Below are 12,423 nucleotides of genomic sequence, written 5' to 3'. Positions count from 1 at the left end.
ATAATGTATTCCCCATAGTCCTCGATACAGTATAATGGAGCCCCCATAGAATATAATGTTGCCCCTAAGGCATAATGCAGCCCCCCTCATATACTATAAGGCAGCCCCCATAGAATGCAATGTAGTCCCCTCAGAGTATAATGAAGCCTCCCCTTACATTATAATGCAGCCCCCCATAGAATACCATATAGCCCCTTCATATATATTGCCCCCTCAGCATATCATGCAGCCCTCCATATAATACAATATAGCCCCCTCGTAGAGTATCATGCAACCCCCACTCATTGAATATAATACAGCCCCCCATAGAATATAATGTAGCGCAGAGAATATGATACAGCCTACCTCCCCATAGAATATAATACAGCCCACCTCCCCATAGAAAATAATGTAGCTCCCCCCTCCCCAGAAAATATAATACAGCCTCACAGTCCAGTACTCACTCACTGATATATTTAAAGAAAAAAAAAAAACACAATCCTCACCTCCTCTCCTCATTCCCCACGCTGCCCCCGACTCGGCTCTGGTCTCAGTGGCTGTGCACTGCCCGGCACACAGTGGATGTGCGATGAAATGACGCCATAGCGCACTAGCAGTGTCAGAGGTAAATGATGGGAGAGGGAGCGTCATCTGGGGCTCTCTCATCCATCATTGCTTTCAACTGTATCGGCGTAACTGTATGGGGCCCCCCTGACTCACGGGTCCCATAGCGATACGCCACTGGCTAGGGACCCAGGGGGGAGCAGAAGCCCTAGGCAGCTGCCTAGTCTGCCTGCCACGGTAATATCAAACTTGTATAGTTTCCTGTGTTTTTTTAAACTGGTAAAAAAATGTGCGTCTCCTTTTTTGAACCCTGTTTTGTTCTCATTTTTACAACAATGGAGCTGTGTGAGAGCTTGTTTTTTGTGTTATCAGCTGACATGGTTACACCATTTTGGTGGATTTTATCTTCATCGCTTTTTCTTGCATTTTTTGCAGAGTTGTGGTGTCCAGAAGAACTACAATTGTCTTTTTTTTTTACTGTTTGCAGTGTTTACTGATAGTAACTTTATATTTTGACCAGATTTTTAGTGATGCAGTTATACCATTTTTGTAAGATTTTTAATAGGGGAAAGGGGAGGATTTAAATGTTATATATTTTTTAAATGCATTTTTCCTTTACTTTTTCAGTCCCCTTTGGGGGCTTGAATGTCAGATGAGTGATCAATCTACTATATTGTATAAATCAGTATCCAATGTTAGAGATTAACATTGGCCTTTAAGAGGTTAGCAGCAGAAGGCTTTGCTCAGCTCCACTTGCTGCTGTTAGAAGCAGACGATAGCTGTGTAAGGCTACTTTCACACATCAGTTTTTTGCAGTCAGGCAGGATCCGGCTATTTTTAGAAAAAACAGATCCGGCGTAAATTTTGGAGAACTGTAGAAACGGATCCGTTTTTCTGCCGGATCCATCTAGCAGGTTATATCTGTTTCCTGGGGGCTGGCCAATTGGATCTGAGCATGCGCAGACTTAAAAAAACAGATCCGGTGGCTGGATCCATCTTTTTCTGGATCCGGCGCCCATAGACTTTCATTGTGGCAAAAAGCCGGAAGCGTCGGATCCGGCGCTTCCGGCTTTTTCGCCGGAGACAAAAAAAACGTTACAGTAGCCGTTTTTTCCAGACGCCGGAATGAGACAAGTAGCCGGATCCGGCAAAAAACGGACGAACCGCAATGCCATCCGGCGCGATCCGGTGCTAATGCAAGTCAATGGGGAAAAACTGGATCCGGCATTGCTTTTCGCCAGATCCGGTTTTACAAAAAAAAAGCCGGATCTCGCCTGACGGCGCAAAACGGATGTGTGAAAGAGGCCTAACAGCCATCATCTGCCAGGAATGAAGCAGGCTCAGCTCCCGAATCTGTGACAGAAAAGAGGACCCATCATATGACGCAACAGTATGTCATATGTCAGAAAATGGATAATTCCTCTTTACTGAATGTTTGGTTAGTTTATTAGAGCACATTAAACAGCTAACCTACCAATAAAAAAGCTATGTCAAACAAGTGTTTATTGGTATACTAGATTATGGCCCGATGCTATCGCATCGGGAGGATGCGATAGCATCACACCTCTTGCCATGTTAACCCTCAACACACACACTCAACACACACTCCTCTCACCTTTCACCATCTCCACTCACTCTTTCACTCCACATACGACTCCTTCTCTCACTCCGTCTCTTATACTCACGCCGTCATCGCCGCTGCTCCACGATCCCCGACATCATCTTCCGCCGGCGCCATCCTGGATCCAGACGTTGTCCATGCCGGCGACATGTTCTTGCGGCGACGCCATCTTGAGTATCGTGAAATCCCGCGATAGTCAAGATGGCGTCGCCGGAAGAACATGTCGCCGGCATGGACGACGTCGGGATCCAAAATGGCATCGACGAAATCTCGCGAGTTTTCGCCGACGCCATTTTGGATCCCAACGACGTCCTCGCCGGCGACATGTTCTTGCGGCGACGCCATCTTGACTATCGCGGGATTTCGCCGATCCAAAATGGCGTCGCCGCAAGAACATGTCGCCGGCGTGGACGACATCGGGATCCAAAATGGCGCCGGCGGAAGATGATGTCGGGGATCGTGGATCCGCGGCGATGACTACGTGAGTATGAGAGACGGAGTGAGAGAAAGGGTCGTATGTGGAGTGAAAGAGTGAGTGGAGATGGTGAAAGGTGAGTGGAGTGTGTGTGTTGAGGGTTAACATGGAAAGAGGTGTGCGGTGACGTCACCGGTTACAACTGGACGGAAGTTGTTACAACCGGAAGTTGCTTAGGGCATTTATTATTATAGATTGTTGTCCTAGCTCGTATACATGTGGATCAAGTCTACCTCTGTGAAGCCTTGTATTTCAGCTACAGCCATCAGATGACCATGGACAAGCTGAACTTACAATTGTGTTTCCGTCTTCATTGTGATGGCTCCTCATGCTCATAATTAATCAAAAGTAGTATAGATAATTGGCTGTTTCAGCAACGACCTCATAGAGATCTTATTGGACATGATTCAACCTTGTGGCGATCCTGTTTTACCTCCTGAAAAATTATGAATAAATTGACAACAGGGTGGCACCATTTCCCTTCACAAGAGGGTGGTGTTGAAAGGTGGCTGCAGAGAACACTGATGGTATAGTGATAGTGGGGAAGGACACTCCCCCAACTTGACTGATGTCAATTTATTATTTTCTAGAAATAAGAGAAAAATACACAGCAGAGTGCTAAAAAAAAAAAAGATGCTCCAGAATTATCAATGTCAGGATAGCTACAATGTTATGGGGTAGCTCTGTATAGTGATCAAGCTTTCTAATCACTTTCTGTAGGGTTTACACTTACTAAATAATGATGTTTGGTGGAGTTATTCCTAAAGTTGCGCATGCCACTGTACAGCCCCCTAGATACACCTCTGGTATAGGAGGCCTTATAGGAAAAGCATAGATGAATGGCATTCACCAAGGAGCAATCCATGTGAATACAAAAACTAAGAAATCAGACTGGGGCTAAAGGAGGAAACTTAGAACAAAAACAATGGCCGGCTGCCTGCAGTTTTCCAAAGTCAAAATTTTTATGTGGTTGTGGACCCTCTTGATAAATCCATAGCACAAGCTGCACCATTTGTATTACGCGCCAATAAGACATGTGGAAGTCTTTTTCCAAAGTGACATCAGAATGTGTAGATATCACAATTTTACTAAAACCATATATTAGTAATAGTGGTCCTCCAGAGTCCATCTTATCAAGAACAGCACTTAGAATCAGAGTGTGGTATTCTCGGCATGAAGTCATGCTTGCGTTACACTCACTGAAACAATAACGTCGTGCCCAGCCTACTAAACAGAGAAGTCACCAAGGATATCGACAGGTAGGAGGAGGTTCGCAGAGCTCTGGTCTGTTGGTCTAACTCATCTCTACTTAGCATGTTGTAAGTATCTATCCATTATGTATAAGTTACTGATATATATCATTTATTCTTTAAGCAGGCACCAGTCAAAAAGAGGATTGCAGTCTTTATATTCCTTCAGGGAAGGATTATGTAGATCTCCATGGTCATCATGTTCTATGGTCTCAGGATCTTCTGATGGGGGACCAGTAGTTCTGACACATACACAGCGATATCCATCATATCCAGCTAGGTACAATTTTCTGGGGACTCCGGCCCAATCTCTTTGTATTCCACCACTACAAAGACAAACAATAATTAATCAGTTGTAGCTGGCTTTATAAAAGTTATTGTACATATACACAGTCTATCAACCTCTTTAGTTTCTGGCAATTTAGCTATCAGGGTACTTGTCAATGCCGTGAATCTAGAGCAGGACTAGATAAATCTTAGTGAGCTCAAAAGTTAGTTGTAACAGCGGCAATGCAACCAGAAGTTCTTTTTACTTATAAAAAATTATAATCCACCCATATGTAGTAACTAATACTTATACATTCAACACCTGGATCTATATAGATATACAGATACAGTAGATCAACAACCCCATAACTTCTTACAGTATATTTAAACGACTGTCCACCCTCTGAATTTTATATTCCATAACTCTTTCTGCACAGTGTAAAATAAAAAAAATATAGAATCATAGAATCGTAGAGTTGGAAGGGACCTCCTGGGCCATCTGGTCCAACCCCCTGCTCAAAGCAGGATTTGCTAAATCATCCCAGTCAGATGTCTGTCCAGCCTCTGTTTGAAGACTTCCTTTGAAGGAGAACTCACCACTTCTCGTGGCAGCTTGTTCCACTCATTGATCACTCTGTCAAAAAGTTTTTTCTAATATCTAATCTGTGTCTCCTCCCATTCAGTTTCATCCCATTGCTTCTAGTCTTTCCTTGTGCAAATGAGAATAAAGATGATCCTTCTACAATGTGACAGCCCTTTAGATATTTGTAGACAGCTATTAAGTCTCCTCTAAGTATTCTCTTTTGCAAACTAAACATTCCCAAATCCTGCAACCTTTCCTCATAAGACAGGGTTTGCAGACCCTTCACCATTCTGGTCGCTCTTTTCTGAACTTGCTCCAGTTTGTTGATGTCTTTTTTAAAATGTGGTGCCCAAAACTGGACACAATATTCCAGATGAGGTCTGACCAAAGAGGAGTAGAGGGAAATAATGACTTCACGTGATCTAGACTGTATGCTTCTGTTAATACATCCTAGAATTGCATTTGCCTTTTTTGCTGCTGCATCACACTGTTGACTCATATTCAGTCTGTGATCTATTAGTATACCCAAGTCTTTTTCACATGTGCTGTCACTTAGCCCTATTCCTCCCATTCTGTATATGCTTTTTTCATTTTTATTGCCCAGATGTAGTACTTTGCATTTCTCCCTGTTAAAAACCATTCTGTTAGTTGCTGCCCACTTCTCCAGTTTATTTATATCTTTTTGAATCCTCTCTCTCTCTTCTCTAGTATTAGCTATCCCTCCTAGCTTTGTGTCATCAGCAAATTTAATCAGTTTACCCTCAATTCCTTCATCTAAATCGTTGATAAAGATGTTGAACAATACAGGGCCCAGGACAGAGCCCTGTGGTACCCCACTTGAGACATTCTTCCAACTGGATGTGCAGCCATTTACGACCACTCTTTAGGTCCGATCACTAAGGCCGGTTTCACATTAGCGCTTTTTAAGCGCACGCACGGCCGGGGGTAGCTCCGCCCCCGAGCCGGCTCTCTGCCCGGCGTGCCCGCCCCTTGCTTGTAGCGCCGCCTCCTAGCGGACAGCGGCGCCTGCGATCGGCGCACCCTATCTTTAGCATAGGGTGCGCAGATCGTGCGCAGGCCGTGCGCTAGTTGCGCTTTGACCTGCGCTGCGCACTTTTGACGGTGCGCCGTGCGCGCCAAAATCGAACTTTTCGGATTTTGGCGCGCACGGCGCACCGTCAAAAGTGCGCAGCACATGTCAAAGCGCAACTAGCGCACGGCCTGCGGATGATCTGCGCACCCTATGCTAAAGATAGGGTGCGCCGATCGCAGGCGCCGCTGTCCGCTAGGAGGCGGCGCTACAAGCAAGGGGCGGGCACGCTGGGCAGAGAGCCGGCTCGGGGGCGGAGCTACCCCCGGCCGTACGTGCGCTTAAAAAGCGCTAATGTGAAACCGGCCTAAGCCAGTTATGAATCCACCTAACAGTTGCCTTGTCCATTCCATACTTAGTCATTTTTTCAATAAGGATTGTATGAGAGACTTTGTCAAATGCTTTGCTGAAGTCAAGATATACTATATCTACAGCATTTCCCTGATCCACCCAATCAGTGATTCCGTCATAGAAGGAAATTAAGTTAGTCTGACATGACTTATTAGTTACAAACCCATGCTGACTCTGTTTAATCACTTCATTCTTATCCAGGTACTGACATACATGTTGTTTAATAATTTGTTCAAAGATCTTTCCTGGTATAGAAGTCAGACTCACCGGCCTATAGTTGCCTGGGTCCACCTTCTTCCCCTTTTTGAAGATAGGAACAACATTTGCTCTTCTCCAGTCTTCTGGCACTTCTCCTGTTCTCCAAGAATTTTCAAAGATTATGGAGAGGGGTTCAAAAATGTCTTCTGCTATCTCCTTCAGTACTCTGGGGTGTAATTCATCTGGACCTGGAGACTTGAATTCATTTAGGTTAGCTAAGTGTTTCCTCACTATCTTTCTGTTTATAGATATCCTGGATTCTTCTATTCCCTTAATAGGACAGCAGTGAAGAACAGCTGATGTTACATTTCCTTTCTGAGAGCAAACAGATGCAAAATAGGAATTTAAAAGTTCAGCCTTCTCAACATCCTGTCTTACAATTTCTTCATTTTCATCCTGTAAAAATCCTATAGCATCTTTGACTTTTCTTTTACTTTTGACATATCCCCAAAATCCTTTATTATTGCTTTTGACATCTCTTGCAAGCCTCAATTCATTTTCAGCTAATCTGATTTGTGCCCTGCAGGTTCTGCAGACAGCATTATATTCTTCTTTAGATATGCCTCCCTCTTTCTATTTTATAAACATTTTTTTCTTCCTTTTTACCATGTGCTTAAGTTCTGTGTTCATCCATCCTGGTTTCCTTAAATGCTTCTTATTCTTCCCTCTTTTCAGAATTGTTAACAACTGTGCTTTGAGAATTTCATTTTTCAAGATTTCCCATCCTTCCTGGACATTTTTGTCCTTAAGGCTATCCAGCCATTGGATAGCTTTCTATACTCTTCTTCAAAACTGGCAAAAGTCAGTGACTAATAATAATAATAAATTTTATTTTTATAGCGCCGACATATTCCGCAGCCCTTAACATTTCAGAGGGGATTTGTACAGACAATAGACATTACAGCATAACAATAATCCCATACAGTAGATTATAACAAATACCAAGAGGAAAGAGGGCCCTGCTCGCAAGCTTACAGTCTATGAGGAAGGAGGTAGACACGAAAGGTGGGTGTTAACAGTTGCCCTGATTGTATGGACCAGCCATAATGTTAAGTGTGTAACAGTACAAACACAGAGGGCTCATGGATGCATAAAGCATGTGGGAAATCTGGTTATGGTAAAACTTTTGGCTGTGCCACACAGGGATAGATTAGGTTAATGTGTTGAGGCGGTAGGCCAGTCTGAATAAATGCGTTTTTAGGGCACGCTTAAAATTGTGGGGATTGGGGACTAATCGTATTGACCTGGGAAGTGCATTCCAAAGAATTGGCGCGGCACGTGTAAAGTCTTGGAGACGGGAGTGGGAGGTTCTGACTATTGAGGATGCTAATCTCAGGTCATCAGCAGAACGGAGGGCGCGGGTAGGGTGGTATACTGAAACAAGGGAGGAGATGTAAGGTGGTGCTGAGCTATGGAGGGCTTTGTGGGTGAGGGTAATAAGTTTATACTGAATTCTGGAGTGGATGGGTAGCCAGTGTAATGACTGGCACAAGGTAGAGGCATCAGTGTAACGATTGGTGAGGAGTATGATCCTGGCTGCAGCATTCAAGACAGATTGGAGAGGGGAGAGTTTGGTAAGCGGGAGACCGATTAGAAGAGAGTTACAATAGTCGAGACGAGAATGAATAAGAGAAACAGTAAGAGTTTTTGCAGAGTCAAAAGTAAGAAAAGGTCGGCTTCTAGAAATGTTTTTGAGGTGCAGATGACAAGAGCGAGCCAGTGATCGAATGTGGGGGGCAAAGGAGAGCTCGGAATCAAGTATGACCCCAAGACTAGTGACAAATGTGTTGAGTTCAGTGATTGGTTGCAATGATCACATGTCCATATGACTAACGGGATCTTGCTTGTGTTTTTGTGACATATGAACACTGCAGCCAATCAATGGCCACAGCTGATCAAAACTGCAGTCAAATGCCTTGACTGATGAGGAAGCATGGAAAATGGTAAGGGACCAGGGCAGCACTAGAACAGGTGCAACGGGGGGGGGAATCGGTAAGGCCTCTTTCACACTTCCGTTTTTGCTTGTCAGTTAAAATCCGCCAAAATGGCGGAAAGCGGATCCGTTTGTAACTGATGCAAACGGATGCCACCGGACCGTTTTTTCGACGGATCCGTTGAATGCAGAATTTTAAAGGAACCGCAGTCAGAGAGAGAGACAGAGATCTTTCAGACTTCCGTTTTTGACCATCAGTCAAAACCCGCCAGTTCATGAAAAAAATGGATCCACCATTTTTTTTGGCGGATCCGTTTTTTTCCCCATTGAGTTGCATTACTGGCGGATCCTGACGGATGGCCATCTGTTGGATCCGTTTTTTTGCGGATCCGCCAAAATGTTAGCGTCCGCCGGCATGCCTGGACGGACCCTGCAACTTTTTTTTGCTGTAGGATCCGCATTTTTCAGTGCGCATGCCCGGAGAAAGGAAGTCAGCCGGGAATTTAACCCTGAAATCCTTTCTGGCAGTGGAAAAAAATGCTCTCTCTCAGACTGCGGTTCCTTTAAAATTCTGCATTCAACGGATCCGTCGAAAAAACGGTCCGGTGGCATCCGTTTGCATCAGTTACAAACGGATCTGCTTTCCGCCATTTTGGCGGATTTTAACTGACAAGCAAAAATGGAAGTGTGAAAGAGGCCTAAGGCAATTTTTTTTTTTTTTTATAACTAGTGAGCTGTTATTGAAAAAGAAATCAAGTGGAATCCCCCCCTTTAACATATTTTATAGAATAAAATGAGTGCCATTTTTTACTGTCAGCTGCAAACACTATAAATATTTAGAGGAGTCTATGACAATCTGGTTAGCCAACAAGATAGAACAGGTCTTGAGTGCCTGATGCAGTTACATGCTTCCCTATGTAGCCATACACGGGAAGTATACAACTTTTGACTATGTTTAGCTTATTTTTTGATCCATTCATCACTTAAAGTTGTAAATTGGGTCTCAGACTTGTCCAGAACCCAGCCTTAGACCGGGATCACACATGCGAGAAACTCGGATGAGTCTCGCATGTTAATACCTGGCACTGCCACCGACACTCAGGAGTGGAGCGTGCGACTCCATGTATTGCTATGCGGCCGCACGCTCCGCTCCCGAGTGCCGGCGGCAGTGCCGGATATTAACATGTGGGACTCGTCCGAGTTTCTCGCATGTGTGATCCCGGCCTCAGGCTACCCTCTCATGTAAAATACTGACCATCACAAAACCAGGAGTGGGTGATAAATCCAGAAGTGGTGACGGGTTTCTATTATGCTTTTCCTCTGACCGTTCCACTCCTGGTTTTGGCTTACAGATACTGAGGTAAAATACTGAACGTGTCCTCAGTCTGTTACTCACCTATTTTTGGAGCACCACACTCTGTTGGAACCAGAGTTAAATTCGGAGTTACATGGAGGAAACTGCTTATTCTCTTCAAATCTCTGCTCTTTTAACTTTACCCCAATATCAATAACGGCTAATGCTTCTTCTAAAGCTTTTGTAGGATTTCCTTCTTCATCATAAAAATGTCCTATGAGTTTACCTTATTGAAAGAATAAAAAAAAAGACTAAGTACTGCCTTCTTAATAATGTCTCTATCCATACGCTGCTTACCAGCAGAACATTATTATCAGCACAACTGGCTCTCATATTGGGGGCAAAATACATACCAACCACTGCATAGTTCTTCTGATAAAAAGTAAGCCAATTGTGGAGGTGTAGCATCTGCGGAGGGGACAGTTCGGTCACATCATCTACTAATCCACCTTCTGTAAAGTCTCCAGTCACGTAGGCTCTAGAGGCGTCTCTCGCTGGGAAAAAGAAATAGAACATTCAGTTGTTTTTAATAAACTCTCTCCCGCAATGTATTTATTTCAGAAAGATTCCCTAAGTATGCAACGCAAATCACTCCAACAGCCCTATGGGCCATTCCGTAGCAGCTGTGAATCTCTACCCACCATCCACATTTAGCAGAAATGAACAGAGGAACAAATATGCTGCGGATTTTTACTAAGAATTTAATTGCATCAATGTACGGAGGTGAAAGCTGAAAAGAGAGAAGCATGGAGTGCTCGCTGTGTGTAACAGTCTGAGCCGCTAATAGCTGCCTCTATGATCCAATCAGCCACACAATAAAAGTATGTGCACAGGGGCGTCGTTTTGACGGTGGGGTGACCCCAACAAAATGCAACATGTATGTGTTCACCGCAGCGTCAAAACAACGCATGCGTAGGCGGAGCTGAACGGAGGAGGTGCGGCAGTGGGCGGAGCTTCACGGAGGAACTACGCAGCCCTCTGCAGCTCTGACATCCCGCAAATCTGAAACCAGCCTTAGAACTGTTAGCTGTACTATTCCTCCTTTATGCCCATTGGAAATGTATGAGTAACCTAAAACTGTCACCTTTTGGAAGTGATCCTTAGGAAAAGCGCAATAGAAATGACCATACCAGAGCCCTATATACCAGACCATGCCCTTTTTGTGTTTTTGCTCACAACATCCAATTAAACTGTGCAAAAAAATGTGCAAACCTAAAAAGGTGCAGGATAAGGCTAGACCACCTCCACCCCTGGGCTCGGCAAACCTAAAAAGGTGCAGGATAAGGCTAGACCACCTCCACCCCTGGGCTCGGCAAACCTAAAAAGGTGCAGGATAAGGCTAGATCACCTCCACCCCTGGGCTCGGACCATCAGGCCTGGGGAGGAGATGCATAACAGAAAAAGATGCTACAGTCGGGGAAGACTGGGGGCTGAGGAGCTCTGCCAAGGGGAAGAATAAACCAAAATCAGGAGTGGAACAGTCAGAGGAAAAGTATAATAGGACCACATCACCACTTCTCACGCACTCCTGGATCTGGCTTACAAATACTGAGGTAAGATACTGAGAGTGGGAACGGGGCCGTACTTTGTTATAGGGCTGAGCCAGTAGCAGGACTCTGGTGTAGCGTCATGCTGCAGCATCCTCACAGAGGGAACATGTGGGGATCACAGCGTTGTTTAGGACGCCCAGGAAACGCTCTCGTCCTGGAGTCGGGGTCATCCCCACTTATTCTGGGGCTCTCCCAGGCCATGCGGGACAGTTGGAAGCATGGGTAACACACACGTTTCCAATTGATGCATACACTTCCAGGAGGGAGAACAGGGTAACACAGTGCAGAAGTCTAATACTAACTCCAGAATTATTTGATAAAGAAAACAAAACAAAAACCATGTCAAGAATGGAATCCACTAACAGGCAATTCATTCCCCCTCTGACTGCGCTCTATAGTGACAGGCATTTCCATGGCACATTTCCCCCATAGACAGAAATTAGGATTTTTACCTGCAAAGAAGCTGTAGGAGCCCCCAGGCCCATAATGCTTTAACCCCTTGTGCACATCAAACACCTGCCCTAGCACTGCCAGGTACAAGCCAGGGCTGCCATGCCCCCCGTGATAGATGGAGAGCTCCCCCTTACTCAGCAGCCGTCCCGGGATCACACTGCACTGCTTCGGAAAGATATAGCTCAGCCCGGGGATCTCAATGAAGGTCCATGGATCCGTCCGTATGCCCAGCAGTGCCGCCAGGCACAGAGCAGCGGCTGCCAGGTACCCGAGCATGGGCACTGCACGATCGCCTCGCCTGCCCAGCACTGAGCACTCCGCTTGTTCCGGGTCTCAAGGGGGCGGAGCTAATGCTTTGTGGTGAACCAATGCAGTCATCACACTGCCATCTAGTGGCAACAATATGGATTACAGCCTGCACTAACCACACAGTTCTCAATGATTTTGGCGAACAAGTCCACGCCTCAGTCACTGTTCATCGCTGTGGACTCTGCATATTATCAGGGCTCCATACTGGCAACATGTTCAGACCCCAGGCTGTGCCCAGGTTGGTTCCACCCCAGCATTGCCTCCTCCCCCCTCGAACCTTCCACAGTCCCAGGGCCCACTCCTTGAAAAACTCAATTTCTGTACCAAATACTCACCAATCACACATTAAGGCTATGTGCACACGTCTGGAATTCCCGCAGAAATTT

The 12,423-nt window shown here is 45.2% G+C and overlaps 1 protein-coding gene across 1 annotated transcript; it reads right to left on the bottom strand.

The window, feature by feature from the left end:
- Positions 1 to 3,167: 3,167 nt before the first annotated feature.
- Positions 3,168 to 12,086, bottom strand: CYB5D2 (cytochrome b5 domain containing 2). Its single transcript, XM_073574589.1, has 4 exons — positions 11,728 to 12,086; positions 10,079 to 10,219; positions 9,768 to 9,951; positions 3,168 to 4,215 (listed from the first exon to the last, which is right to left on the bottom strand). The coding sequence occupies exons 1-4, from the start codon at positions 12,002 to 12,004 to the stop codon at positions 4,002 to 4,004; spliced, it is 816 nt and encodes a 271-aa protein (XP_073430690.1). The 5' UTR covers positions 12,005 to 12,086; the 3' UTR covers positions 3,168 to 4,001.
- Between the last annotated feature and the right edge of the window lie 337 nt (positions 12,087 to 12,423).

This window comes from Dendrobates tinctorius, unplaced genomic scaffold (assembly GCF_039654945.1).
Source record: "Dendrobates tinctorius isolate UK_male_01 unplaced genomic scaffold, ASM3965494v1 ptg000007l, whole genome shotgun sequence".
Lineage (NCBI taxonomy): Eukaryota > Metazoa > Chordata > Amphibia > Anura > Dendrobatidae > Dendrobates > Dendrobates tinctorius.
Note: the sequence above shows the minus strand (reverse complement) of the source record. Positions and strands in the feature narration are given on the sequence as shown.

Excerpts from the sequence above, each read along its gene's own strand:
- CYB5D2 (XM_073574589.1), bottom strand. The coding sequence starts at position 12,004 with ATGCTCGGGTACCTGGCAGCCGCTGCTCTGTGCCTGGCGGCACTGCTG. Across the intron at positions 10,220-11,727 it reads CTCCTACAGCTTCTTTGCAG|CGAGAGACGCCTCTAGAGCC; the intron begins GTAAAAATCCTA and ends TCTTTTTCCCAG. Across the intron at positions 9,952-10,078 it reads GAAGAACTATGCAGTGGTTG|GTAAACTCATAGGACATTTT; the intron begins GTATGTATTTTG and ends TCTTTCAATAAG.